Raw genomic sequence first — 27,240 nt, forward strand, 5'->3', positions numbered from 1 at the left:
TGCTATTCTGGGTCTTTTATTTTTCCATATGAATTTCATGATTGCTTTATCCATTTCTACAAGAAATGCCGTTGGGATTTTGATTGGCATTGCATTAAACCTATAGAGAACTTTTGGTAATATCGCCATTTTGATGATGTTAGTTCTGCCTATCCATGAACAGGGTATATTTTTCCATCTTCTAAGATCTTCTTCTACTTCTCTTTTTAGGGTTTTGTAGTTTTCATTATATAAATCTTTCACCTCTCTTGTTAGGTTGATTCCCAAGTATTTTATTTTTTTTGAGGATATTGTGAATGGAGTGTTTTTCCTCATTTCCGTTTCAGAAGTTTTGTCGCTGATATACAGAAATGCCTTTGATTTATGCGTGTTGATTTTATATCCTGCCACTTTGCTGAATTCATTTATTAGTTCTAGTAGTTTTTTTGTAGACCCTTTTGGGTCTTCTAGGTATAGAATCATGTCATCTGCAAATAGTGATAATTTAAGTTCTTCCTTTCCTATTTTTATGCCTTTAATTTCTTTCGTCTGTCTAATTGCTCTGGCCAGTGTTTCGAGAACTATATTGAATAGAAGTGGTGATAGAGGGCATCCCTGTCTTGTTCCAGATTTTAGGGGGAATGCCTTCAATTTTTCTCCATTCAGAATGATGCTAGCCTGAGGCTTAGCATAGATAGCTTTTACAATGTCGAGGTAAGTTCCTGTTATCCCTAGTTTTTCTAATGTTTTGAACATAAAGGGATGCTGTACTTTGTCAAATGCTTTTTCTGCGTCTATTGAGATGATCATATGGTTCTTATTTTTAAGTCTATTGATGTGGTGAATAACATTTATTGATTTCCGTATATTGAACCATCCTTGCATCCCAGGGATGAATCCTACTTGATCATGGTGCACAATTTTTTTGATGTGCCTTTGTATCCGGTTCGCCAGAATTTTATTGAGGATTTTTGCATCTATGTTCATCAGAGATATTGGTCTGTAGTTTTCTTTCTTTGAGGTGTCTTTGTCTGGTTTCGGAATCAGGGTGATGTTGGCCTCATAGAATGAATTTGGCAGAGCTCCTTCTTTTTCTATTTCCTGAAATAACTTGAAAAGTATTGGTATTAATTCTTCCTTAAAGGTTTTGTAAAACTCCGCTGTATACCCATCCGGTCCTGGGCTTTTCTTGGTTGGAAGTCTTTTGATTGCTTCTTCTATTTCATCTATTGTTATTGGTCTGTTTAAGTTGTGAGTATCCTCCTGACTCAGTCTGGGCAAATCATATGACTTAAGGAATTTATCAATGTCTTCACTATCTTCTATTTTATTGGAATATAGGTTTTCAAAATAATTTCTAATTGTCTTCTGTATTTCTGTAGTGTCTGTTGTGATATTGCCTTTTTCATCCCGTATGTTAGTGATTTGAGTTCTCTCTCTTCTTCTCTTCGTTAGCATGGCTAAGGGTCTGTCGATCTTATTTATTTTTTCAAAGAACCAACTTTTAGTTTTGTTAATTTTTTCAATAGTTTCTTTTGTTTCAATTTCATTGATTTCCGCTCTGATTTTAATTATTTCTTGCCTTCTGCTACATTTGCTGTTGTTTTGCTCTTCCTTTTCTAGGGCTTTGAGATGAAGTGTGAGCTCATTTATTTGTTGGTTTTTCCTTTTTTTGAGGAATGACCTCCAAGCGATGAATTTCCCTCTTAAAACTGCTTTCATTGTGTCCCATAGATTCCGATATGTTGTGTCTGTATTTTCATTTATCTCTAAGAATTTTTTGATTTCTTCCTTTATGTCTTCTGTAACCCATTGATCATTCAGTAACATATTGTTCATTTTCCATGTGATGTAGGATTTTTCCTTCCTTCTTTTATCATTGATTTCCAGTTTCATTCCATTATGATCAGATAAAATGCATGGTATTATCTCCACCCCTGTATATTTACTGAGGGTTGCCCTATGGCATAATATATGGTCTATTTTTGAGGAGGATCCATGTGCTGCTGAGAAAAAAGTATATCCACTTGATGATGGTTGATATATTCTATATATGTCAGTTAAGTCTAGGTTGTTGATTGTGATATTGAGTTCTATAGTTTCTTTATTCAGCTTTTGTTTGGAGGATCTGTCCAATTGTGAGAGAGGTGTGTTGAAGTCACCCATAATTATTGTGTTGTGGTCTATTTGATTCTTGAACTTGAGGAGAATTTGTTTTATGAACGTCGCAGCACCATTATTTGGTGCATAAATATTGATAATTGTTATGTCTTGTTGGTAAATGGTTCCTTTTAACAGTATATAATGTCCTTCCTTATCCCTTTTGATTAATTTAGTCTTGAAGTCAATTTTATTCGATATGAGGATGGCCACCCCTGCTTGCTTACGAGGACCGTGTGCATGGTATATTTTTTCCCAACCTTTCACCTTCAGCCTGTGTATGTCTTTTCCAATCAGATGTGTCTCCTGGAGGCAGCATATTGTTGGATTTGTTTTTTTAATCCATGTTACCAGCCTATGTCGCTTTATTGGAGAGTTTAAGCCATTAATGTTTAGAGTTACTATTGATATATGGTTTGTACTTCCAGCCATGTTTGATTATTTATCTTCTTTTTTTTTTTTTTTAATTTAGTTTGTTTCTCCATGGTTAGCTTTCCCCCCGCCCTCTGTCTTTATAGAGGCACTTCCCACTGATGGTTTTGGTTATTGTTTTTCATTTCTTCCTCGTGTAGTGTTTTGCTCAAGATGCTTTGCAATGCTGGTTTTCTGGCTGCAAATTCTTTTAGCTTTTGTTTATCATGAAAGATTTTTATTTCGTTATCGTACCTGAAGCTTAATTTTGCTGGATACAGAATTCTTGGTTGGCATCCATTGTCTTTCAGTGTTTGAAATACGTTGTTCCAGGATCTTCTCGCTTTCAGCGTCTGTGATGAAAAATCCATTGTTAACCTTATTGGTTTACCCCTGAATGTAATCTGCCTCCTTTCTCTTGTAGCTTTTAGTATTTTCTCTTTGTTCTGTATATTGGATATCTTCATAACAATGTGTCTTGGCGTTGGTCTACTGTGATTTTGTGTGCTCGGTGTCCTGTATGCATCTACAATTTGTATATCCGTTTCCTTTTTTATTTCTGGAAAGTTTTCTGTAATTATTTCTTTCAGCAGGTTACTCATTCCCTTGGTTTGAATCTCTGAACCTTCTTCTATCCCGATGACTCGTAGGTTTGGTTTCTTTATGTTATCCCATATCTCTTGGATGTTTTTCTCGTGGTTTTTAACCAGCCTTTCTGAGTTGGCTAGGCTCTTTTCAAGATGATATATTTTGTTTTCATTATCTGATGTTCTGGCTTCTACTTGCTCCACTCTGTTAGTGATACTCTCAATTGAGTTTTTAATTTGGTTTATCGTTTCCTTCATTTCTAGAATTATTGTTTGGTTTTTTTTTATAATCTCAATCTCCTGATAAAGATGCTTAACTTCTTCTTTTATCTGTCTATGTAATTCATTTTCAAAGTGTTCTTTCACTGTTTGGATTTGCTGTCTCGTATCTTCTTTAAGGTTCCATTCCATCTGTCTAAGGTATTCCTTGAGTTCTTTATATGACCATTTTTCTGCTGACTCTAGGTCCTCCTGAATATTTAGGCTGTCCTTCATTGTTTGTACTCCTTTTCTTCCTTGCTTTTTTATGCTGCTCATGTTACTTCTTGTTCTGTTTGACTGCTGAGTTCCTGTTTACTCTTATAGATTTATTTGATGCTTGAGAGGAAAGGTATTAGAAGGGAAGGGAAGAAGTCACTAAAGAGAATGAGAGTAGGCAGGTAGAATTCAAGGAAGGGGGAATAAGAAGATTGAAAAGAAATGAAAAGACAAAAGAAACAAGAATAATAAAGATTAGATAATAAAGAAAGAAAGAAAAGACGGAAAAAAAAATTTAACAAAAATAATAGTGATAATAAAAAATGAAAATTAAAATTAAAAAAAATAATAATAAAATAAAAATTAAAAAAAATAGAAACATTGAAAAAAAAATTAAAGAACAACAACAAATAAAAATTGAAAATGAAAGAAAAAGAAGAAAGAAAAAAGAAAAAAAGAAAAAGAAAAGAAAAAAAATGATAATAATAATAATAATAAATGCAGTCCTAGAGTTCTATTAACTTCTCTTCCAGTAGGTGGAGCTGTGCCCACTGGGCCAAGCTTCTCCTCTCAATAGGTGGGAACCATTCACTGTGCAGCAGCTCTTTCTCCTAGACTGGGCGGGTCTCCAATCCTGAGTGTCTAGGGCCTTGTCTTGTGTTTCCTCAAGCCAGGCCGTGCTCACCTGTGGCGCTCACCACAATACTGTCTACACGCCAGGTCTGCTGCTCCTGGGAGCCCTGTTTTCATGAACACCTGGGCTCACTCTCCCTGTTTGCCTCCCTCAGACCCTAAGTTTGTAGAGCTTGGGGCTGAGATCCCCCAGCGAATTTGCTTGCCCTCCTGTAGCCACGCCCCCGGTAGCTGGTGCAAGAGACCTCAGTTGTCAGCACTGGTGGGAGCGGTAGCCGGGAGTTCCGCGCCGTGAGTCCTGCGCCACTCCTGGTTCCCTCGGTCTGGTTATTGCGTTCACAGGAGAGCTGGGAGTGGCCCTTAAGGTTTCCCCCGCTGTGTGGAGAGAGATGGCTAGGGGATTACACACCTGTCGCGCTGGTTTCACTGCAGTTATCTCCTCCGCCCATGACGCCATTTCTCTGCCATGGTGATATCCCATGCAAATGGTGACCGTTTGTTCCCTTTGCCGGATGACCAATGCAACGGGTGGGTCCTGACTGTCTCTCCCAATCCCCGTTTCAGTCCTGTGGCCACTGCCTATGAAGGCTCGGTTGGCTTTTACCTCTGTAAGTTCCTAAGGGCCGGCCAATTATTTCAGCGGGATTGTTAGTGCTGAGTCACACGAAGCAGGCGAACCGGAGCTTAATTGCCTCCAATTCGGGCTCTGTGTGTGTGTTCTGAGGGGCCCAGCCTGTACACCCCAGATCCACGTCAGCTCAGCATTGCCTAGTGATCCTGAGCAAACAGCATTTAGACAGTTTACGGCTCCCTATGCCCTCACAGTTGAAGATGTCAGAGACTTGATCTCTCTGCGCCTGCCACCATGTTACATCTCCTCAGTAATATTCATGTTGCCCTTACAGCTTCCTGGTATAAGCAAGTTCTTGGGATTATACAAACTGCTGCTTCTGTTTCCAGTCCAGATTTCTAGAAATGAAACTCTGGGCCGCGCTGACGAGCGTCCGCGCTGACGAGCGTCCGCGCTTGTCTGCGACCGTAGCAGAGCCGCCCTGGCAAGCGTCCGCGCTTGTCTGCGCCCGTAGCAGAGCCGCCCTGGCCTCCGCAGCTCTTCAGCCCGGTGCCAGGCCCCAGGGGCCCAAGCGGCTGCCGCCGCGGCTCTCCGTCCCCCTCCTCTGGAGCACGGGTCCCCTGGCAGGGGGGTGCAGAACGACCCCAGAGCAGGCTCTGCCCGAAGGTGCAGCGGCGAACAGGCCACAGAGACGCTCGAGGCTGCAGTCCAGCCTTCGGAGGACAGGGCTCGGCACGCAGCCCAGCTGCAACCTCTAGGTGCGGCTGCCGGACAGTGTATACGGAGCCATCAAGACAGCAAGCAGAAAGCAAATGGCGGCTCCCACGGAGTGGATTTTCGGCACAGAAACCACAGCCCCGCCAGCAATCCCAATCCACAAACTCTCCCTGTATAAAAAATATTCAAAAAAAAAGAAAAAAAAAAAAAAAGGCGGGGCACACTGAGCTTTCTTTGCCTCGGGTACTTACAATCCACTGCTGATTGCACATTCAGCTTCTCCGCCCGGAGCGAAGCAGATGGGAGCAAAGCGCCCGTGGCTCTGAGCAGCCAAGCGTCTCTTTTTCGATTTCTTTGTTCTTCCTGCTCCTTGGCAAAGTGGTCCACTACAGATTAACGGTGAAAGGAGCTTTAACAGACTGTGCGAAATCTCTATTAAAGCCGCTGCTTTGAGCACCACGCTCAGCACTTCAGCAACCCCCGTACGCAGCGGCCATCTTGGTCCTCACAACTGTTTCTGATGCAGTGGTCCCAGGGAGTGAGCTTGTCCTTTGTTCAGTGAGATTTTATAGGTTTTGGGGGGATACTCTATGCATCACAACATCACACAACAAATAATTCCATACTGTGGGAAAGTCAGACGATAACTCTTAACATTGATTAGCAAATTCACTGGCGGGAACAAGTTGGGTAAGGGTGATTGGTCAGTACAAGAGGGGGATTCCTTTGAACTGATTGGTTTAGGCCACGAGGGGTGTACGTGCTAAACTACATGGTTTCCCAACATGTTATCAACCACCATAAACTACTTGGGGATCATCTGGCATTCTAGTATTTTCCCTGTCTCATGCTGATTGGAGGTTGCTAGGGGGGTTGCTATGGGTCCTCACCTAGCCTATCTGAGTCAGGGACACAGGCACTGCAGACCTCTCCTGTTATTTACAGACAAACAACTCAGCAGGGTGGGTATGTGCTTAGGAGTGCTCTGTGGGTTTTTCCAAGGACAAAGGTTACGCCCCCTTCCTTAGGACAGGCTTTGCTCTAAGGTAGAGTCTGGTTTCTCAAAAATGGAGTCACATTAGTTTTTCAGAATCTATACCTACCTGTTGTCCCATAATGAATGTCAGTGGGGTTGAGATGACTGGCAGTGAACAGTGTTAAGAAGCAGGTTACCCCTGGTTTAACAGTGTGCAATTTGGAAGCAGAGAATTGTTCTGGCTTGGTCACTTGTGAGATCTGTGTTCTTGTACTTATCAGTGCCTCAGTTTCCTTATCTGTCAATTGATAAAAGACACCTGAAGAATGTTTGGGAATTAACTAAAATGATGCATGTGTAAAGGAAGCTTGAGATTTGTAGGGTTTCACAAAAGGAAGTGGGTTTGTAACATTTCCAGACAGGCTGTGTTAGAAGCTACATGACTTTCTTCTACTTAAGACCCACAGCAGCATCAGAGGGACACGCTACAACAAGGAGAGCCAGTTTTTCCATGTGGCTGGATTCAAACATAAAGAGATGGGTCTCAACTCAAGTTTTTGTGGATTTCAAAGTTGACTCTCGTTTCCCTCCATGCATCTCTATGCTTCCTACAGCCTTACTGTTGTAGAAGCACTTAGATATTCTTGAAGTTTGTCGCAATGTACAGCTCTTGTGAGCTTCTGTGAGACGTGGTGTTTTCCTCCACAGATTCCCGTGCTCCTGAACCTGAGCCAAGACCCTGAGGTCAGCCTGCCTGCACCACCACTCATGTACGCCCTGGCCTTCGGTGCCTGCCTGGGAGGTAAGGAGTGCTGACTGCCCCCCAGGAGAGCATGCCCACACTGTTGTCATGGCCAAAGCAACCGTGAGTGAGTATCAGATAGAAAGTAAATTAAGGAGAGCCTTGAAGATTTCCTGAGGGGAAACACATCTTCTCCTTTGGAATGATTCCAGAGCTACTCAGTTCCTCTGTGAAGCCTGTCACTTCTTACTCTCTGAGATCTGCCTCTGACATCCCACACCCATGGCCTGAGGATGATTGTGACTGATGTCTGAAAGTTAATGTGCAACCATACTGTGCCACACGGGAAGTCTGGCTTATGAATCAGAAGCCATCCTCAGTGGCACTTTTCTCTCTTTTCCTTCCCTTTCCCTTTTTTCTTCCTTAAGCAGCCGGGGTGACAGTGGCCAATGAATGAGCCCTGAGAAATAGAGATTCCAACCTAATAGCAGGAAAAAAGATGGAAGGTTTATTTTGGCGGGGGTGATGGGGTTGTAGTTTAGAGAAATTGCAGAGTAAACTAGAGTGTTGAATGAAACTGACTTTGGGGACAAAACATGAAGTCTTTGGAAACATGTGTTTGCCTCCAAAGGAGCTGGATCCTTCTCACCTTTAGGAAGCTTAATCAACTTTGGGGAAACAGGAGAATTGTGGAAATCTTAGGTAAACACACCAGATATATTTAAAGTTTTTATTCTTATATCCAGGCATGGTTACATAATCCTGCCTTCTTTGTTGATTGATCTCTATTAAATCAATAACTTTCTTTTTAGTTTATCTCCTTATTTGTGAAGGGGGATTAATGCCATGTAGTAAAGTTTCTATAATTTCAAAAGACAGCTAATTCCTCTAATTCAATGGTTCAGGACTTAACTTCTCACAAGAGTGCAAAACTGATAAACTTGCTCACAACTAAGAAACAGCTCCAGGAAAGGCAACAGGAACTTCATTCACAGCTACACCTAACACTGGCAACAGAAGCAGAATCCAAGGACACCTGGAGGTACATCCCCCATGTGGGATTTTGTTCATTCAGACTTACTGAGTATCGGCTGTAATAGCCTGAAATTGTGCCAGACAATTAATTCTTCCCTGATCTTGAGTGGGGAAAAGAGTCACCTTATAGCAGATTGCTACATCCTATCCTAGTAGATGCCTCAAGCCCTCAAGGGGTGCCCAAGAGAGACCGGAGGAAAAGTCAAAGAAGGTGCTCCAAATAGGGAGGTTCTATATAGGCAATCTTCTTGCCTCAGCCCCCTGAGCTGTTGGGATTACAGGTGTGCACCACCACACCCAGCTTGAAGAACACTTTAAATAGAGGTTTTCAGTTGATATTAGGATTATCAGTTACTGTATAAATTAGGAGAAATTCACTGGATAGTTTGAAAGAAAAACTTCTTTACTGGTCTGACCCCAATACTTTTTGGTTACTTTTTTTTTATTAAGTTAAGAACAACTTAAAAAGTCTTTAAAAAAATCTTAATGCAAAGTTCCTGGAAAGCAGAGGCTGAGGCAATTTTGCACATTAAGGGTTGCTCAGTAGCTGCAATCCTAGGGCAGAAACACTGAGCAGAGGAAGTGACATGAACTCAAAGAACAAGGGGAAAGAAGAATGTTTCTGTGCGTGGCTATTGAGAGATTGGGGACAATTAAAGCAGCGTGTGGCTGTACTCAAACCTGTTGCTTTCTCTGGGTCGTGTATCTTGAAGGACAGGTGGCTCTTTAACTTGCCAAAGGGAATGCCAGTACCTAGAGTTCATTTTCATGTTTTCTGTCAAGTGGAAAATTACTACTGGTATGGGAGCATGGCCTATTTAATCCAACTTGCACTGGCTGACATAGGAAGTTAGGCCGGAGAGTCTTTGTATAAAACGTTCATCAAAAACAGGGCAGGGAATAATTTTCAAAATGGTTCTCATTCTCTCTCTAGATCCATTGATCACATGTCCGTGTAGGATAACCCAGAAATGCCAAGACATATAGCAGCTGCTCATTGCACACTTCATTTCCCATCTACTTCTATGTAAATGGAACTGGGGCAGAGGCTTGAGCTGGGGTAGTGACACCTAGGATCACTTTCTCCCTGCTCCATGGAACCTATGCCATTTGTGGTGCCATGAAAACCCTGCTAGTATTTTACAAGCTACAGGCAGTCCCTGACTTACAAGTGATCTGACTTAACAATTTTTTGACTTTGCAGTGGTGTGAAAGTGATATAAATTCAATAGAAACCATTCTACAAATTGTGAGTTTTACTCCTTTCCTGAGCTAGCACTCTGCAGCAAGACCCCCCCCCCCCACCTCTCTCTCTCTCTCTCTCTCTCTCTCTCTCTCTCTCTCTCTCTCTCAATGCTGGGCAGTGGCAGTGTGCTGTAGCTTCCAGTCAGCCACATGATCACAAGGGGAAACAACGGATCCTCTGCAGTGAGTGTGGTGTTGCTAAGCTAGGGTGTTTGCTAGGTGAGGGGTATTCAAAACATTTTTTACTTAGAACATTTTCAATTTATAATAGGTCTGTAGGGATGTAGCCCCATTGTAAGTTGGGAAGCATTTGATCTGCAACAACCACTGTACCACTGTATTGCATTTGAATAGTACACTTGCAATCTTAAGTGACTCCACAATTGCTCCATGAGATGTCTGGAGGTGGAGGTGGTTCCCCATCTCCCACAGGTAAAGCTGGCTCCCTTACATTTCTCCTGCCCATGACAGGCAGGATAGGCAGAGGGTTCTTTCCCTGGAATGTAGCTGACACGGAGGTGGGTAGGAATGGCCATTTGCAATCAAGGAGGCTTGAGGGGGTATTTTGGGGGTAGAGGAGGCTTCTGATGATTTCCCTATCTGATGATTTCTGAGAACAAACTTGCTTCTTCCTTTGGACATTGTCATTTGGCAGAGATGCCTGGAGTCGTCTCCAGTCCGAGTGTGGGACCTGTGCATGTTGGTGGGTGGTGGAACACACAGACGAACAGAACAAATCCTGTCGGAGCCCTGCAGAAACACCTTGGGGCTTGCTCCTTCTCTGACTGCCCATCACATGAGAGGGAGACAGAGACTTTCTCTATTGCTGTCATCATCTTGTTTTGCATGTTTCTTTCATTATATTCAAAAACTTCTTAATAGAACAGAAATGATCAGTGGTTTGCAAAAGTTACAGTGCCTAGAAGATTTGAGACTGTGAGCTATTCTGAATCCTTATCTAGCAATTCTTTCTGCTGTACCAAGCACATATAATGCATCACTGGGGGGCTGACCCAACTCCCTCCCCACCTTCTTCTCTGTAGCTCCCTAGGCCATGTCCACTTTGGTTGTCTCATTTTGCTGACTAATAAGACAGAAGGAAAGGCTATTTAGGAGCCTTTTGAAATGCTTTTGCTTCCCTCATAGGTGGGTGCCCATTCTCTTTCACATCTTCCTGCTTCAGATGTGGCCATGAAACTATCTCATGATAAAAATAGATGCTCAGAGAATTAAAGAGACCTGCCTCTGACATGAGACATTGAATGGAGGCTCACCAGCCCTTCACCTCCAAGTTTCTCATTCCATGAGAGATTATGCTACTGTTAGTCAGGTTTCCTGTTTCATATAATTGAAAATATCCTTAAAAGAAACAGGATTAATGAGACTTAATAAGATAATGTTTTACATCCCAAGTCAGGAGGCCAGCTGACTTCTTACAAAGGGATGGCTCAAAAGGCAAGGACCTCGTTGGGGAGGAGAGGTCAGGTTATGAGGACGTATTCTGGTTTAGGGAGATTTTGAGGGGAGAGCAATCTCTATGGTGTCATCCACACCACATTCCCAGGAAGGTGGGTGGAAATCCAATGTATAGAGCCTGCACAATGAGCTACATGACATAATCCTGTACCATCCCTGCTCATTTCTGTGTCATCTACCTCCCCAAGGCAAAAGTAGGAACCCTGCCTCATTTCTTCATGGGGACATGGATCCTCCTTCTTCTTCCTGTTTGCAGAAGGTCATTCCCTTGGGCTGATATGCTGTGGGTAGTTACAGAGCAGTGTCTCCCAGATCACCAGTCCTCCACAGAAAGAGTCTGTTCTTCAAATGTTTAGGCACAGATGTTAGCACTCGGCTACATTGGCTGTATCTGGGTCATGTAACCATTCCTCTTAGTTGATTGCAACAGTTCAAGGGAAAGAAGAGGCCCATTGGCTTGGCCATGCAGATTTACCCTTCCCCGAATCAATCATTGTGAGTGTGTGAGGGGAAGGGGGAGATCTAATGATCTGATTGGCTGGTCTTGGCTCTATCTCTTACCCAGGCCCTGAGCACTGGCTTATGTTCATGTGTGTACAGTGTGTCTCTCCTCACCTTGTGCACTGTCAAAAAAGACTTACCTGAGAAGGTATTTCATATGAAGGAGATGCCCTTTGGTGAACAGTGCCAAACTCCATTGTTTCACCTGGTTGTTTTCATCCATTCTTTCATTCACTGAAAGAGTTTCCTGGCAGGTGTCTGGGCCTGGAGCCCAAGGAAGGCAGTTTTTGTCTGAGATTTCATTCCATTGTCTCAGAGGGCACACATTCTCACCTGTGGTTCTTAGCTCTACTTGCATTTTCCCCTAAAGGATACATATCTTGTGATTCCACTATGACTTGCCCATTCTCCTTAGCATCTCTCTCTCTCTCTCTCTCTCTCTCTTTTCTATCACAGAGAGGATATAGTCTATCTGAGAAGGAATCATGGTATTTTTAAGCAGAGAACTTATTTTCTGGTTGCAAGTGTGTGTCTAGATATTTATTTACAAAGCAATCACTTTGATCGTGCTTGTAAAGTAATCATCAAATCAAAGCCTCTGAAATGGTCCAAATATCACAGAACAAAAGAGCAGAAACCTACCACCAAGATAAATTGGAATTTTATTCTATTTTAAAATTTTTGATTCCAGGTAATGGGACACTGATTGGAGCATCTGCAAATGTCGTTTGTGCAGGAATTGCAGAGCAACATGGATATGGATTCTCTTTCATGGAATTTTTCAGGTACTTTAAAAAACTCATTTAAAATTTCTGTTTAACTACCTAGTTTGAGACTTACTAGATTTTTTTTTTTAACGCAATAATGCATTCTGCTATACACGGGGATAAGTATACATTTAGCAATTAGAGAGACTCTGGTATAGGTGCAGTTAGCTCAGAAAGAAAAAGGTATTAAAAATTTATTGCTGGAACTAGCTCTGTCACACAGAGGCTGTTATGAATAATTCATCTTGAACCTGGAGTCAGGAAATAGTGGTGGGCTTGCTGGATATTTCATGTTTGCTGTTCTCTTGAAAATTTCGCTGGGGACTGTGCCTTGACTGTCCATTAAGATGGTGCATAACGAGAGTCTGACTTCCTCCCACCAGAGTGCACAGAAGAAAGTTTCTATTAGCAGGGATTATAATATCCCTGTTATCAAGGATTATATTGCAGACTGGGGTTTGGATCACCATGCTGAAGGTATTCTGGAAGCAGACACTCCACATGTGGGCATGTCTCAGGAAGAGCACACAGAGGCAAAGTCTAGAAGAGGGGAGCAGAGCTGGTCTCTATGAAGGAGAACTTGCTCCAAAGGTGTTTTTTCTACTCTTGGGGCTTAGTTCCCTGCACACCTGTGTTTACCTGGCACAACTGCACCTTGCAAGCTGGTGAGTGAACAGAATAGTCCTATAAAATGGTGCTATCAAAAATGAACTTCATTCCCTTGGAGTTGAGTCATATTTCCATGGAAGTTCTTCAACTACAAACTCAGTTGGGTATATGCACAGTAGTGGGTTTCAGAACCAACCTTCAGCTTTGACTGAGTGGCAGAGTAACCCACAGCTTGTGGAGATAGCCATGCCTGCTCCAGGTACTTGTTCTTCCTCAGGGTGCTGATTGCCTGGGCTTGGGCTTGGGAAAGAACCCTGGCCATCATATCCAAGCAAGGACTAAGAATAGTGATCTTGTCCATTTTTAGTTGTTATAACTAAATATAACAAAATAGCTATATCTGGCTATAGGGTTTTTTTTAAGCTCACAGTTCTAGAGACTGGGAAATCTAAGAGCATGATTCTGTCTGGCATCTGTTTGGCATCTGGTGAGGGCTTTCTTGTTGCATTATAACATGGCAGAAAGCTTCATGGGGTATGGCAGAGCAAGTGTGCCATGGACAACTTGCTTATATAACAAATCTACTCCCTCACTAACCAATTAATTCAGATATTAATCCATGAATTATTTAATAAATTTATAAGGGTAGAGCTCCCAGGACCCAGTCACCTCTTAATGTTCCCACCTCTCGATACCATTAACATGTGAATTTGGAAATTAAGTTTCCAACAGATGAAATTTTATTTTTAATATTTAGTTTTTAGGTGTAGTTGGATGCAATACCTTTATTTCATTTATTTATTTTATGTGATGCTGAGGATCAAACCCAGGGCCTTGCACGTGCTAGGGAAGCACTCCACTGCTCAGACACAACCCCAGGCCCATCCAACAGATGAAATTTGAGGGACACAGTCATACCACACAGCAACTGCTCTGTATGTAGAGAATGCTGCCAATTTGGGGCAGATTTACTATATTGGCCACTTCCCTGGTTCACGAAAAACTAGCAATACTTGTCAATTTTGCTGAGATATTAATTTGAATGATACTCCTTGGATGTAGGAGGAGTTGCTGAGCTAGTGATCAAGCTATGGGGGATACTGAATGTGTGTTTCCCTGCAGGATTCTGGGCACATTGCTGACCCTGCTGTTTAGGGACAAGGTGCCAAATTTAATGATTGACCAACTTATTCCTGCTTAGACTCTCATCTGCCTCTGCTGAGAATAAAAGGAATGATCCTGTCACTTAAGAATTTTCTTGTGAGGTCAGCATTCAGCAGGATGGCCCACCTCATACTGCCATCTTCTCATCTTTGCTCCAGAGCCAGTGAGGGTCTAGATTTAGAGCACAGCCAAGAAGGGGATTCAAAGATGAGTCAAGAAGGGAATTTGAAGACGGGCTGCAGGGGAGATACAGACTTGTTCTGACAAACCAGCAGACCCTCATTTGGGTCAGGGTCCTAGTTTCTGCAGAGCTGAAGGGCTGTCACTCAAGTGTGCCTAGCCTCTTTGGTTAGTCAAGCATGTGCTATACTGGCCCCTCTATTTCCTCTCTACTTTCAGAGTGCAGTGAAACCTCAGGGCTATTGTGTGCTATTGATTGATCTCACAGGGAGGCCTGGTATGATAATCTTATGAAACAGAAAAAGAGAGTTTTTAGGACAATTATATACCCACTCTGATCTTCCCCTAGCATCACTTTGGAATATTCATTAGGATATCTGTCTAAGGAAAAAGGTTGGTTTCACACCACTCACGACATGTGAAGTGTATGTAGATGGTGCATGTGTACAATGAATTATTCTTTTACATATTTTTTCACATAAAAATTTTATGAGCTGTGTGCATAGCACATGAATATACATGTGTATATTATATTGAAATGCTGTGATGATTTTCAGGAACTTGGTGGTCTCAGAAAGCTTGGGCAGGGCTGCTAGTTGTCTCCTCATAAGCTCATTAGCTCCTGGACTTATAAATTATGTCTATTTTTTGGGAAAAAAAATGCCCTGTGGTTAGTAGTCAAGGGCCATGCTTTATTTTGGTCTGATTATAGTTGTTCTTCTAGCTGCCATCCTTCTTGGTAGGTCCCTGCTATGGGAAAATCAGAGCAGTTTTCCCAAGGTGTGGTCATCTAATTGTTGTAGGGCCCTTGTTTGCACGAAGTACTGAATTTGCAAATACATATTCACTAACTTGACTTTTATTTACCACATTTAAAATTTTATTTCTTTAAAAGGTAGCTTCTTTACGATTCACAGTTCAAAATGTTGACTTCCTGCTTCATTTTAAAAATCACTACTTTTCTGATTGTGTAAATATGTTTTAATGAAAAATATGTAAAAGAATAAAATATAAACATAACCTATAATTTTGCTACCCAGAAATAACCACTGATTATAATTTCTTGGGTTTTCTTACATTTTCCCTGTCTACCATATGATACATGTTATTTTTTTTTTAAGTTCTAAAATCACATGACATTCTACCTTTTATTCTTCATAATAAACTGTGAGTATTTAACAGGCCATTAATCATTCTTCCAAAATAGGATATATTTATGCATACCACATGTGGATATATCCCTGTTTATTTCTCCTTTGTTGGACATTGAGATCAGTTCTTGTTCTTTGTTCTTAACATTGACGGGATAATAAATTTTGCTTTATTTCTGATCATTGAAAATAAATTTCCTGATATCCAGTTGCTGGCTAAGTGAATCGTGTTTTTAAATATTGACAAACTGGCATCTGGAATGTTGCTATTGCTGTTTACAGCACCTCCCTACTGAGACACATTCCTGCCATATTCAACACTCATTGCCCATGTGGCAGACTACAGCAGATTCACATTCTGTTATTATTAATTCTACTGAGGTTAAACTCGTTCTATAAAGGTATAGTATATCTGCATGTCTCATTTTATAAACTTTCTATTCATATTATTTGCTTATGTCTTTCTCTTGGGAGAATTGAATTTCTCCTGTTTTTTTTTTTTTTAAGTTGTCTTTGCATCTCAAGGAATCAGTTCTGACTGATTTTGTGACTATTTTTTAAGTTCATTTTGGTCTTTTAAATTTTACAAGGGGCTTTTCATGATTGACCTACTTATTTCTGTTTAGATTCTCATCTGCCTCTGCTGAGAATAAAAGGAATGATCTTGTCACTTCAGAATTTTCTATAGTCAAACAGATAAACTTTATTGTTTTTATCTAAACATATAATGGTGTTACTAAAAGTTTTAAAATGAAACTTGACTGCTTTTTCTATTTCTATAAGGGATGGCATTGGGATTTTAATTGGAATCAAATTGAATTTGTATAGCGCTTTGGGTAGTATGGCCATTTGACAACATTAATTCTGCCTATCTAGGAGCATGAAAGATCTTTCCATCTTCTAAGGTCTTGGTCAGTTTCTTTCTTTATTGTTCTATGGTTTTCATTATAGAGTCTTTCACTTCTTTTATTAAGTTGATTTCCAAGTATTTTATTTTTTTGAGGCTATTGTCAATGGGGTAGTTTTCCTATTTTCTCTTTCAGAGGATTTATCACTGATGTATAGAAATGCATTTGATTTATGGGTATTGATTTTACATCCTGCTCCTTTTCTGAATTCATTTATTGCTTCTAATTTTTCTCTGTTTACAATAATGTTGGCCTTGGGTTTAGCACAGATAGCTTTTACAATGTTGATGTGTGTTTCTACTATCCTTAGTTTTTCTAGTGTTTTTAATATGAAAGGGTGCTATATCAAATGCTTTCTCTGCATCAATTGATATAATCATATGATTCTTATATAATGTGATGAATTATATTTATTGATTTCCATATTTTTTTAAGAGAGAGAGAGAGAATTTTTTAATATTTACTTTTTAGTTTTCAGTGGACACAACATCTTTATTTTATTTTTATATGGTGCTGAGGATCGAACCCAGTGCCCCACACATGCCAGGCGAGCACGCTACCACTAGAGCCACATCCCCAGCCCAAGTTGGTAGGCTTTTGATAGCGTCTTCTATTTCCTTGCTTAAAATTGATCTGTTTAAATTGTAAATGCACTTTTGATTCAGTTTGGATTGATCATATGCCTCTAGAAATTTGTTGGTGTTTTTGAGGTTTTCTGTTTTACTGGAGTGTAAATTTTCAAAATAGTTTTTAATCGTCTTCTGTATTTCAGTAGTGTCTGTCCTGATAGTTCCTTTTTCATCACAAATTTTACTAATTTGAGTTCTTTCCCTCCTTCTTTTCATTAGGGTGATTAAGGTTTTGTCAATTTTATTCCTTTTTTCATAAAACTAGCTTTTTGTTTTGTCAATTTTTTAAAATTGTTTCTTTTGTTTCGATTGTATTGATTTCTGCCCTGATTTTAATTATCTCTTGTCTTCTACTTCTTTTGGTGTTGGTTTGTTCTTTTTCTAGAGCTTTGAGATGTAATGTCAGGTCATTTACTTGTTGACTTTTCCTTCTTTTAATGAATCAGCTTAATGCAATGAATTTTCCTCTTAGCACTGCCTTCATAGTGTCCCAGAGATTTTGATAAGTTATTTTGGAGTTCTCATTTACCTCTAGGAATTTTTTTTTATCTCCTCCTTGATGTCTTCTGTTACCCATCATTCTAAAGCATATTATTTAGTCTCCAGCTGTTGGAGTATCTTCTATTTTTATTTTATCACTGATTTGTAATTTCCATTATGGTCAGATACAATGTAGGGTAGTGTCTCTATTTTTTTTTTTTTTGTATTTGCTAAGACTTGCTTTGTGGCATAACATATGGTCTGTTTTGGATTCATGTGCTGCTGAGAAGAAAATGTATTCACTAGTTGATGGATGGAATATTTTATATATGTTTGTTAAGTCTAAATTATTGATTGTTTTATTGAATTCTATAGTTTCTTTGTTTAGTTTTTTTTGGAAGATCTATCCAATAATGAGAGAGGTATATTAACATCACCTAGGTATATTATCATCACAGTCATACTGTGTTGTGTTCTATTTCATTCTTGTGGTTGAGAAGGGTTTGTTGGATAGACATGGATGCCCAATTGTTTGGGGCATAGATATTTATGATTGTTATGTCTTGTTGATGTATGAATCTCTTAAGCAGTATGAAATGTTCATCTCTATTCCTTTTAACTAGCTTTGGTTTGAAGTCCACTTTATCTGATGTGAGTCCACTTTATCTGCTTGTTTACACGGTCCATGTGAGTGGTATGTTTTTTTCTACCCTTTCACATTCAGTCTGTAGACATGTTTTCCAATGAGAAGAGTCTCTTACAGGTAGTATATTGTTGGGTCTTTTTTTTTATATCCGATCTGTCAGTTTATGTCTTTTAATTGATGAGTTTAGGCTATTTACATTCAGGGTTATTATTGAAATATGATTTTTATTCCCAGACATTTTGGTTTTTAACTTAACTTGGTTTCTCCTTTGATTGGCCTTTTCTTTAGTGTAGTTCCTCCCTTTGTTGATTTTCATTGTTGTTTTTCATCTCCTCTTCCTGGAATATTTCACTGACGAGGCTCTGTAGTGCAGTATTTCTTGCTATAAATTGTTTTAACTTTTGTTTATCATGAAAGGTGTTTAATTTTATCATCATATCTAAAGCTTAATTTTACTGGATATAAAATTCTTGGTTGGCATCCATTTTCTTTGAGGGCTTGGTATATGTTGTTCCAGGATCTTCTGGCTTTGAGGATCTGGGTTGAAAAATCTGCTGAGATCCAAATTGGTTTCCCTTGTATGTAATCTGATTCCTCTCTCTTGCTGTCTTTAAGACTCTATCCTTATTCTGTATGTGAGGCATTTTCATTATAATGTGCCTTGGTGTAGATCTGTTGTAATTTCGTACATTTGGTTTCCTGTAAGTCTCTTGTATTTGATTTTTCTATTCATTCTTCATGTTTGGGAAATTTTCTGATATTGTTTCATTGAAGAGGTTGTGAATTCCTTTGGTTTGAATCTCTGTGCCCTCCTGTATCCCAATAAATCTTAAAATTGGTCTTTTGTTGTTATCCCATAATTATCTCATAATTTTTGGATGTTCTGTTCATGGTTTCTTACTACTTTCACTGTGTGGTCAACTTTATTTTCAAGATTATATATTTTGTCTTCATTATCCGATGTTCTGTCTTCCAAGAGATCTAGTTTGTTGGTGATGCTTTTTCTTGAGTTTTTTATTTGGTTTATTGTTTCCTTCGTTTCAAGGATTCCTGGTTTTCTTTTTTCAGAACCTCTCTTTCTTGAAGTAATCTTTTGCTACCTGTATTTTCTCCCTTATCTCTTTGTTGGAGTGATCAATTTTTGCCTATATTTGCTCTTATGTCATTCTTTAATTCACAGATCGTTTTAATCATGTACATTCAGAACTCCTTCTCTGACATTTCATCAACTGCATTGTCAATGGATTCTATTATTGTAGTATCTTGGTTTTGAGGGGCACTTTATTTCTTTTTTTTTCCATGTTGTCTATGTGTCTTCCTTTCTTGCAGTGCAGATTTGAGGTATTACAGTTTCTACCGTATAATCTTATTGTGTCCTTACAAATTACCTGAGCCTCATCTTGATGCTTCCAGTCCCTGGCCAGTGCCTAGATGGATGCTACTGCAACTAAAAGTGGTGGTGGCAATAGCAGAGGTAACTCAAGGTAGCAGTGGGGGTGTCCCAAGATATATGCAACCACTTTCAGAGATGGGGCTGAAGGGTGGGCCTTATAATGGCATTGGGCTGCCTGTTTGGAGATAACAATAACAATTAACTCACATATCTGCTTATAATTGTATTATATTACTGTGTATATCATATTTTACATACTGTGCTTCTCTGTTCTATATATTTTTTCTTTTATTTTCTAAAATTTCTTTTTGTAATTAGGAAGGTTCATGTTTTGTTCTGATAATTGCCTTTTTTTCATGCTTGATCAAATGACTGTAGTCCTCTTTTCTAACTTAATCTTTTACACCTGGTTATTCTGACTCTAAGGATATGGTTTGACTTCTGCTTATTGCTACATGACCATTGATAAGTTTATTTTACTTTTCTCTTCTCTCTACCTACTTGTGGGCTGTATTATTTCTGCTTTCCAAACATATAACATCTATGTTATTCTTTTTTTTTTTTTTTGTACAGGGGGTTAATCTCAGAGGTGCTTTACCACTGTGCTACATCCCCAACCCTTTAAAATTTTTTTTTTTAATTTTGAGCCAATATCTCACTGAGTTGCTTAGAGCCTCACTAAGTTGCTGAGGATGGCCATGAACTTTCACTTCTCCTATCTTAACCTTCTGAGTTGTCAGGATTACAGGTGTGTGCCACTGCCCCTGGTATAACATCTGTTTGCTATTCTTCTGTTATTGCTTCCTTATTTTGGTTTTAGATCTAGAATTAAGTCTATTGGATGCTCACCATTGGTCTTTTTGACAGGTGAAGTTGATCTTTAAGAAAAGTTTCCAAGTACCTGAGATTTTGCAGGTTTCACTGTTTCGTTGGCCTTACATGTAATAGAGAGCTTGGCTTCATATCTAATAAATCCTTGGCTCATACATACTTGTTTTGAATTTTGTGAAAATGTTGCTGCGTTGTGGCCTCATTTGGGCATGTTTGAGGGAACCCTCGTGGGAGCCTACTTCTCTTACTTTTGTAAGTTGTTTGATCATTTTGCTACAGGCCTGGAGGATTTTGAAATTTATCTTTTAAGTTTAATAGTTTTACTAAAATATCCTCAGGTAACCCACAGACCTTCTAATGTGTAGAATTATGTCTTCTTTTCATGCCAGAAAGGTTTGCTGGATCATAGGCTTAAGTAGTTGTCATGTTTTATGTTCTCTTTGTGTCTTGTCTTCCATTTCAACCACTTTCTCACATTTATTTTACTACTTTATTTTTATTTTCTTATTTCTTTGTTTCTTTAGTGCTCCTTATGCTATTTTCATTTGATTATATTCTTTCTGGAATGCCTTATGGTTTAATCATCATTTATGACAAAATTTGGACTCTTTATTTGACTTCTCATTTTATTTCTTTGTGTTTTTGTTTATTTCTGCTCTTAGTACTTGGGTTTCTGATTCAAGTTGGTTTTTCATATTCCCATGTGCTTATTTGCATTTATATAATTCTGTACAGAGTGTTGTAATACAGTATTCTTCTTCTTATTATTATTATTATTACTACTGCTATTATTGCTATTATTAGAGTTCACATTTTGCTTTTTGGAGACATCCTTATATGCTTCAATGTTTAAATTTCCATGCTCAATTTTATTCTCATGGAAGCCTTGGACAGGTGACATTTCCTTTATACATACACAAAAGGATAGGCTGTCCATTTGGGTCAATTCCAAGATTCCTGGCTCCAGAGCACCCTGTTTGGTCAGTGCAGTGCTTTGTATATTCTATAATCTATTGTTTTTGCTTTCTGATGGATCTGGAGGATGTCCATCAAGTTTGGTTCTTTTTTATCTTACAGGATTGTATATTTTCTCCTCTGGTTGCTTTCCTGTTCACCTCCCAGTTCCCAGGGGCACCCTTGCCTTCCTGGTTGCTGTCTTCTCCCCAGAAAGGATGCTGCCTGAGCTGTCAACTAGAGCTTGTGCATGTTCATGTTCTTTTTCTGCAGTCTATGCACTGATCACCCACGATTATTTTCCAGTAGATTTATACTTAGAGTGGTCTTTCTACTTCTAGCTGTTATTTTTTTCTCAGCTTTATGAACTTTATTAAACTCTTCTCTTTTTCATGAAGTTTTTCTAAACTCCTCTGGTTGTCTGCAAAGGCTTGGGACAGGAATATGAGAGATAGCTTTGTTGGGGACTGATGTTTATTTCTCTACTGATAAGTGGCATGAAGTTTATGGTGTTGTCTTTGGTTATACAGAAAATTGTGGAATCTGTGTGGTTTGAATCGTGTTTCTTGTTGACCTATCTAGATTTTGTGAGCAGTGTGCACAGATGTAGACAGTATTGGTGACTGTCATGACCTTGGCTTTCAGAACCCCTGTTCTCCTTGTGAAGAGAGTGACATCATTAACTCCCAGTTTTATTTCTGTTCTTTCTACCATGACTCTCTCTTCTTTGGGATCTGCTTCCTTAGGAAGGATAAGACTTTTTGTTGTTGGAGATTAATTTTAAGCTGGAGATTATTCTACTGCTGGATTTTTCACTGGTCAGAAATACAGTCTTATGGTCATTCTTCCATGGGACCAGGCTACCCCCACTTCACTCCTACCCAAGCAATGTATACAGGTCAATAAAAGGTTGTTTCATCAGCTGATGAAGTATATTTTTCACTATTTCTTTAAATGAGAGACACATTCTATTGAATTTTGTTGTGAAAGTTAGCTCCAATAAATTTTTTTTGTCACCACACTTTGTTTTATTTTGAGATTTATTAGGACATAATTAATTATTGTGAGACTTTAAAAACATGATCAAATTGGTAAATAAGATTAAAAAGAAAAAAAAATCCAGAGAACAAACTGTTTAGGAAACACCAGAAGCAATGTTTGAAGGTGTCCTGGCTTTGTTTAGTGTGATTCAAAAGTATCATGACCGTTGACTAACACAAAATCAGAATAAAATTCTTTGTAGATTTATAAAGCCTTCCTTCTATCTGCTGCTTTGGGATATCTAGCTAGACATTCATATTTTCTCAAAGGTCAAAACAGATGCTAATGTAATAATATTGGGTGTGTTGTTAAAGGTTAATCTCTGTATTGATCACAGTGCTTAAACTCACTGAACCAGAGTCAAATACTTTCTTGTCTCCTGAGAGTTAAAATCATGGATGTGAGATCAGTATTTTGTGAATGTAAATTTCAGTGTTGGTCTTGCCCATGTATTATGTAAAAGAAAGAAAGAAAGAAAGGCAGGCAATTTTTTTCACATAGCCCTTCCCTTGCTGAAGCAGAAGTGTGCTTCAGTCTTAGAGCATGTGTATCTTTTGTAACTGGAGGAAGACAAAGCCAACCACCCCTCCTTCTCCACCCTTAATACAAACACAAGGAAGCTTGCCTGTTGGTTTGCACCAAGACTTCCAGCCTTCAGCTTTGGAATGATGCTGCTTGGGCAAGTTAATACATTGAATGTCAAATATCTCTGATCAGTGGTCATAATTTGGGGCAGAAGTTAAGAAGGTTTGGGACATTGGAGGGCTGTTTGAAGTTCTTGAGGACAGAAGGGTTCCACACGGATTGAGGAATCCCTAAGTGTCCTGAATACACATCGGGAGAGTTCCAGGTGGTGCAGTAAAGTTTCTGGTAACTGCTTAATGATTTTGCTCTTTATTTTTTATGAAAGCAATGGGCTCATTTTGATGAGGGATAACCAGCTTGTGCCTCCTTGGGTGCTGTCTAGGAAGTAATGCCCTGTTACCTCTTAACTGAAGGAGAGTCACTCAGGCCACTAAGGAACAATGGAGGGATGACATGCAGCACCAGCACACTGTTGGTGGGTGCTGGAGAACAAAGACCTTTATACTGACTAGGGGGAGATAAAAGCCCACCACCATTGTATCCCATTGCAACAAGCCTGAGATGGTGCCTGAGCTCAAGGGATCTTGGCCACTTTGTCTTTATCTCAGCTATGATGGTCACGTAGCAAGTCATCCCAAAATGTAGTGGATCAAAGCTGTAATTATTTCACTCTTAATTCTACCATCTCCACAGAATATGAAAATGCCAACTTGTTTCTGCTCCACTCAGACTCTTAGGGGCTCCCTAAAGGCTGGAGGCTAGACTCTTCTGAGGTTTACTCATTCACAGGTCTGGTATCTGGGCTTTGGAGACTGAAAGAGCTGGGGGCCCAAGTGCTGAGGCCTCTTAGGAATCTCTCTATAACTCCATGTCATCTGGCCTTCCCAGATTCTAGGGTAGAAACATTTTGATGGAGGAATGTGTTTGTCAAGACATGTGGATTAAAGTATAATAATGTAGCCAGGCGTGTTGGCACATGCCTGTTATCACAAAGACTTGGGAGGTTGAGACAGGAATATCTCAAATTTGAGGCCAGCCTTGACAATGTATTGAGAACCTATCTGAAGATAAAAAACAAAAGCCAGGTGTGGTGGTAAACTCCTGTAATCCCAGTTGTTTGGGAGACTGAGGCAGGATTACCCTTTCAAAGCCAGCTTCAGCAACTTAGCGAGGACCTAAACAAGTTAGTGAGACCTTGTCTCAAAATGAAAAATAAAATAAAAAGGCTATAAGAACATGCCCCTGGGTTTAATCCATGGTACCAAAACAAATAAATAAATAACATTTTAAAAAAACATAAAAAGGGCTGGGGATATAGCTCAGGGCTAGAGGGTAGAGCACTCTTGGGTTCAATCCCCAGTACTGCAAAATTAATAATAATAATAATAATAATATCATAATATCAAATTTGGAAACTATGTTATGTCATTTCATTTATTGTAGATGTGTAGCTCACATGATCTTGGGTTTGCTTTAGCCATTCTCAATTGGGTTTTCTATCACTTGTAACTGTAAGAGTCTTAAGTGATACAAAGATTCAAACAAATCTGTCGTCATTGCATGATGTTTTTTAAGAACTCATGCTATGTCTCAAAGAAGTATGTGTTAATCACAAATTGACTCTTGCCTTCTGGGCCCCCTTATATCTAGAAGGCCTAAATTCTTATCAAGGAGGCCTTAACAAGAGGCGGGCCTATCTACTTTGGAACCCCCTGGATTGGTGATTTGGGTAATAAGCTGCCCACTGTGGTTTATCGTGTGCCTCACTGACCAAGTCCATAGGAGATGGTACTTGTCAGAGTGATGTGTGAATCTCTGTGCAATATCCTGTTACTCTTACGTGTGTACTCCTGAACCTCAGCAGGAGTCACTGATTAACTGTGGAATTTGGCTAAAAGAGAGGCCAATTTAGCAAAATTCTGCCATCTACTAGTAAGTATTTTTTTTTTCTTCACACTGATTCTTTAGTTCTCCAACACTGAGTAAGTATCTTACCATTTAATTCAATTCTGACACTAACTCTGAGTGAGCAACAGACTCCACAGGTAAAGAGCTCAGGTCCTCAAGACTGCCCTCACTTCAGACACCAGTCACAACTGTCAGGTCACCTACGCATCTAGTCAATTTAGCTGCAAAGTCGGGTTCCCACAACGCCTCTCCACAGGTTCTCTAATTTGCTAGAATGGCTCAGGAACTCAGAAAAGCTCTTTACTTGTCTTTATTAATTTGTTATAAAGAATATCATGAAGGATACAAATGAACAGTGAGATGAGGAAGCACATCTGGCGAGGTCCAGAGGGTCGTCAGTGCAGGAGCTCTTGTCCATGAAGTTGGGGTGCATGGTCTCTCAGCATGTGGATGTATTCAGAACTCTGTTACTTAGGGCTTCATAATTTAAGGTATGATTGATTAAATCACTGACTATTTGTGATTGACTCAATCTCTAGCCTGCTCTACCTGACAGGGGTCAGTGGGGTGTTCACAGATGGTTGTGAGTTTTTTTGTAGAGACCATTTATTGAGAAGGGGGTGAGAGCCTGCCAAAGAGGCTGTTGTTCTTAAAAAACATCATGCAATGACAACAGATTTGTTTGAATCTTTGTATCACTTAAGACTCTTACAGTTTTGATTCAAGCTCCGGTTCCCCTGCTTCTCGTGACAGTTTCTTTATACTCTAAAACTTTATACTCTCAAATATAAACTTGAAAACTGATACCATGAAGTAGTCTAAAGGGAAATTTCTCCATGTCTTTTGCATTATCAATTTTCTTACAGTTGGAAAGGGCTCCAATGGGACCACTTATAATCTAAAATAATTGTTTTTATGCAGATTGTTTTCTGTATATTATTAGTTAATAGAATGACTGAAATTCTCAATTCCAACCATTATGGTACCCAGAAAAAAATTATTAGCAAATTAAAATAATTTAAAATGACTTAAGATGACATAAGAGATTTAAATGACTAGAGAGTAAATGTCCTGGTAAAGGGGAATAAAGGGAAGTGGGGGTCAGATAGTTCCAAAACATCACTACTCATCTTTTGGTACAATCTCCATAAGCAAATGTGTGAATGTAATAATTTTCCCAAGGACATAAATGATGGAGTGTAGCTCACTGTTCAAGGATGGTGGTCATGTTGGGGGCTCTGAGGCTATCCTCTTATGACAAATGACATATTTGTTGGATTAATTTGCACTTTTTTCTGTAGGATATGCTGTTTTGAAAAATAATGAAATACACCCTTTTAATAATGAATTTAGACACATTGACATGGGTTGATATTATTTTGAAGTGGTATATTTATAGATAACTAAGGCATTTATCAAATACTTGATAAGGCCATATTTCATGACAAGTAGTCATGAAATATGTTTTTTAAAAAAGTCTGTTCATTTATGTTCATCCATCTGTCAACACATGTAATGAACAAGAATGAGGCCCAGGTGGCACTGGGTAAACCAGTCAGACACCATCTGTTGAACTTGGTGATTTTCCAGGGGAGGAGCAACAAATATAACTGTATGTAAAACATGCAAACTGTTACCCAGTGTCAACAAAAAAAGTACTTTGCTAAAAACATTTAGTGTCCAAGATGGGAAATGGCCTGAGGAAGTGAATTGTATGGTACCTCTTTGAGGTGCTGAAACACCCAATTCACCTTGTCTGAAGGACAGTGGACAGGCTGCACATTTCACCATGAGAGAAGCTGGATTTTATTCCAGGTGTGACTGGGAGCAATGCAAAGTGATTCTTACTTTTAAAAGACCATTTTTCACTGTTAGTGGTACAGTGAACATGGAGGAACCAAGAGTGGCACAGGGAGACTAGTTAGAGGCCAGGTGCTTGCAGGGTGGGTGGGGAAAGCGGACAGGTGAGATGTAGCTTGGAGGTAGAATCAACAGTGCTATTGACAAATTAGGAGTGAAAATGAGGAGAATAAAAATCGTCACAGGTACATCAAGTGCAGAAGCAGTCTTAGAGGAGAAAATAGAGCTTGGCTTTGCGTGTGTTAAACGTCAACATTGGTGACATGGAATGAGAGATGTTGGATTGGCACTTGGGGGTGCAAGTGTGGAGCCTGAGGAGTCTCAGATGAAGAGAGAAACAGAGAGAAGCCATGTAAACACGGGGACTTGAGCTGACCTTGGGAGTGCGCACTCAACATCAGAGCCCTGACTGCTGGGGAGGAGAGTGAGGAAAAATATGGGACACACCTAGTCAAGACTAGGTATGGATTTCAGAAACCTTGACCAAGTTAGCTTAGGCAAAAAGGGAAGTGGACCTGAAGATTCACCAACCCCAGATGGGCTGTGTGTAGCTGGGCCTCACAGGCACCGCCTCTGGCAGTCTTGCAGATGTGCCTTGCTCAGTGTGGAGCTTCCTTCACATGA

General features: G+C 39.6%; 1 protein-coding gene across 1 annotated transcript in view; it reads left to right on the plus strand.

Annotated features, from left to right (window-relative positions):
• The window catches only part of Oca2 (OCA2 melanosomal transmembrane protein), a 364,658-nt gene that overhangs the window by 252,298 nt on the left and 85,120 nt on the right, over positions 1-27,240 (plus strand). The window contains exons 22-23 of the mRNA XM_046428817.1: positions 7,220-7,313; positions 12,202-12,295. Of these exons, the coding sequence (XP_046284773.1) occupies positions 7,220-7,313; positions 12,202-12,295 (188 nt within the window). The remainder of the gene's footprint in view (positions 1-7,219; positions 7,314-12,201; positions 12,296-27,240) is intronic.

This window comes from Marmota monax, unplaced genomic scaffold (genome assembly GCF_021218885.2).
Source record: "Marmota monax isolate L192 unplaced genomic scaffold, Marmota_monax_Labrador192_F-V1.1 WCK01_AAM20220418_F8-fsc00179, whole genome shotgun sequence".
Lineage (NCBI taxonomy): Eukaryota > Metazoa > Chordata > Mammalia > Rodentia > Sciuridae > Marmota > Marmota monax.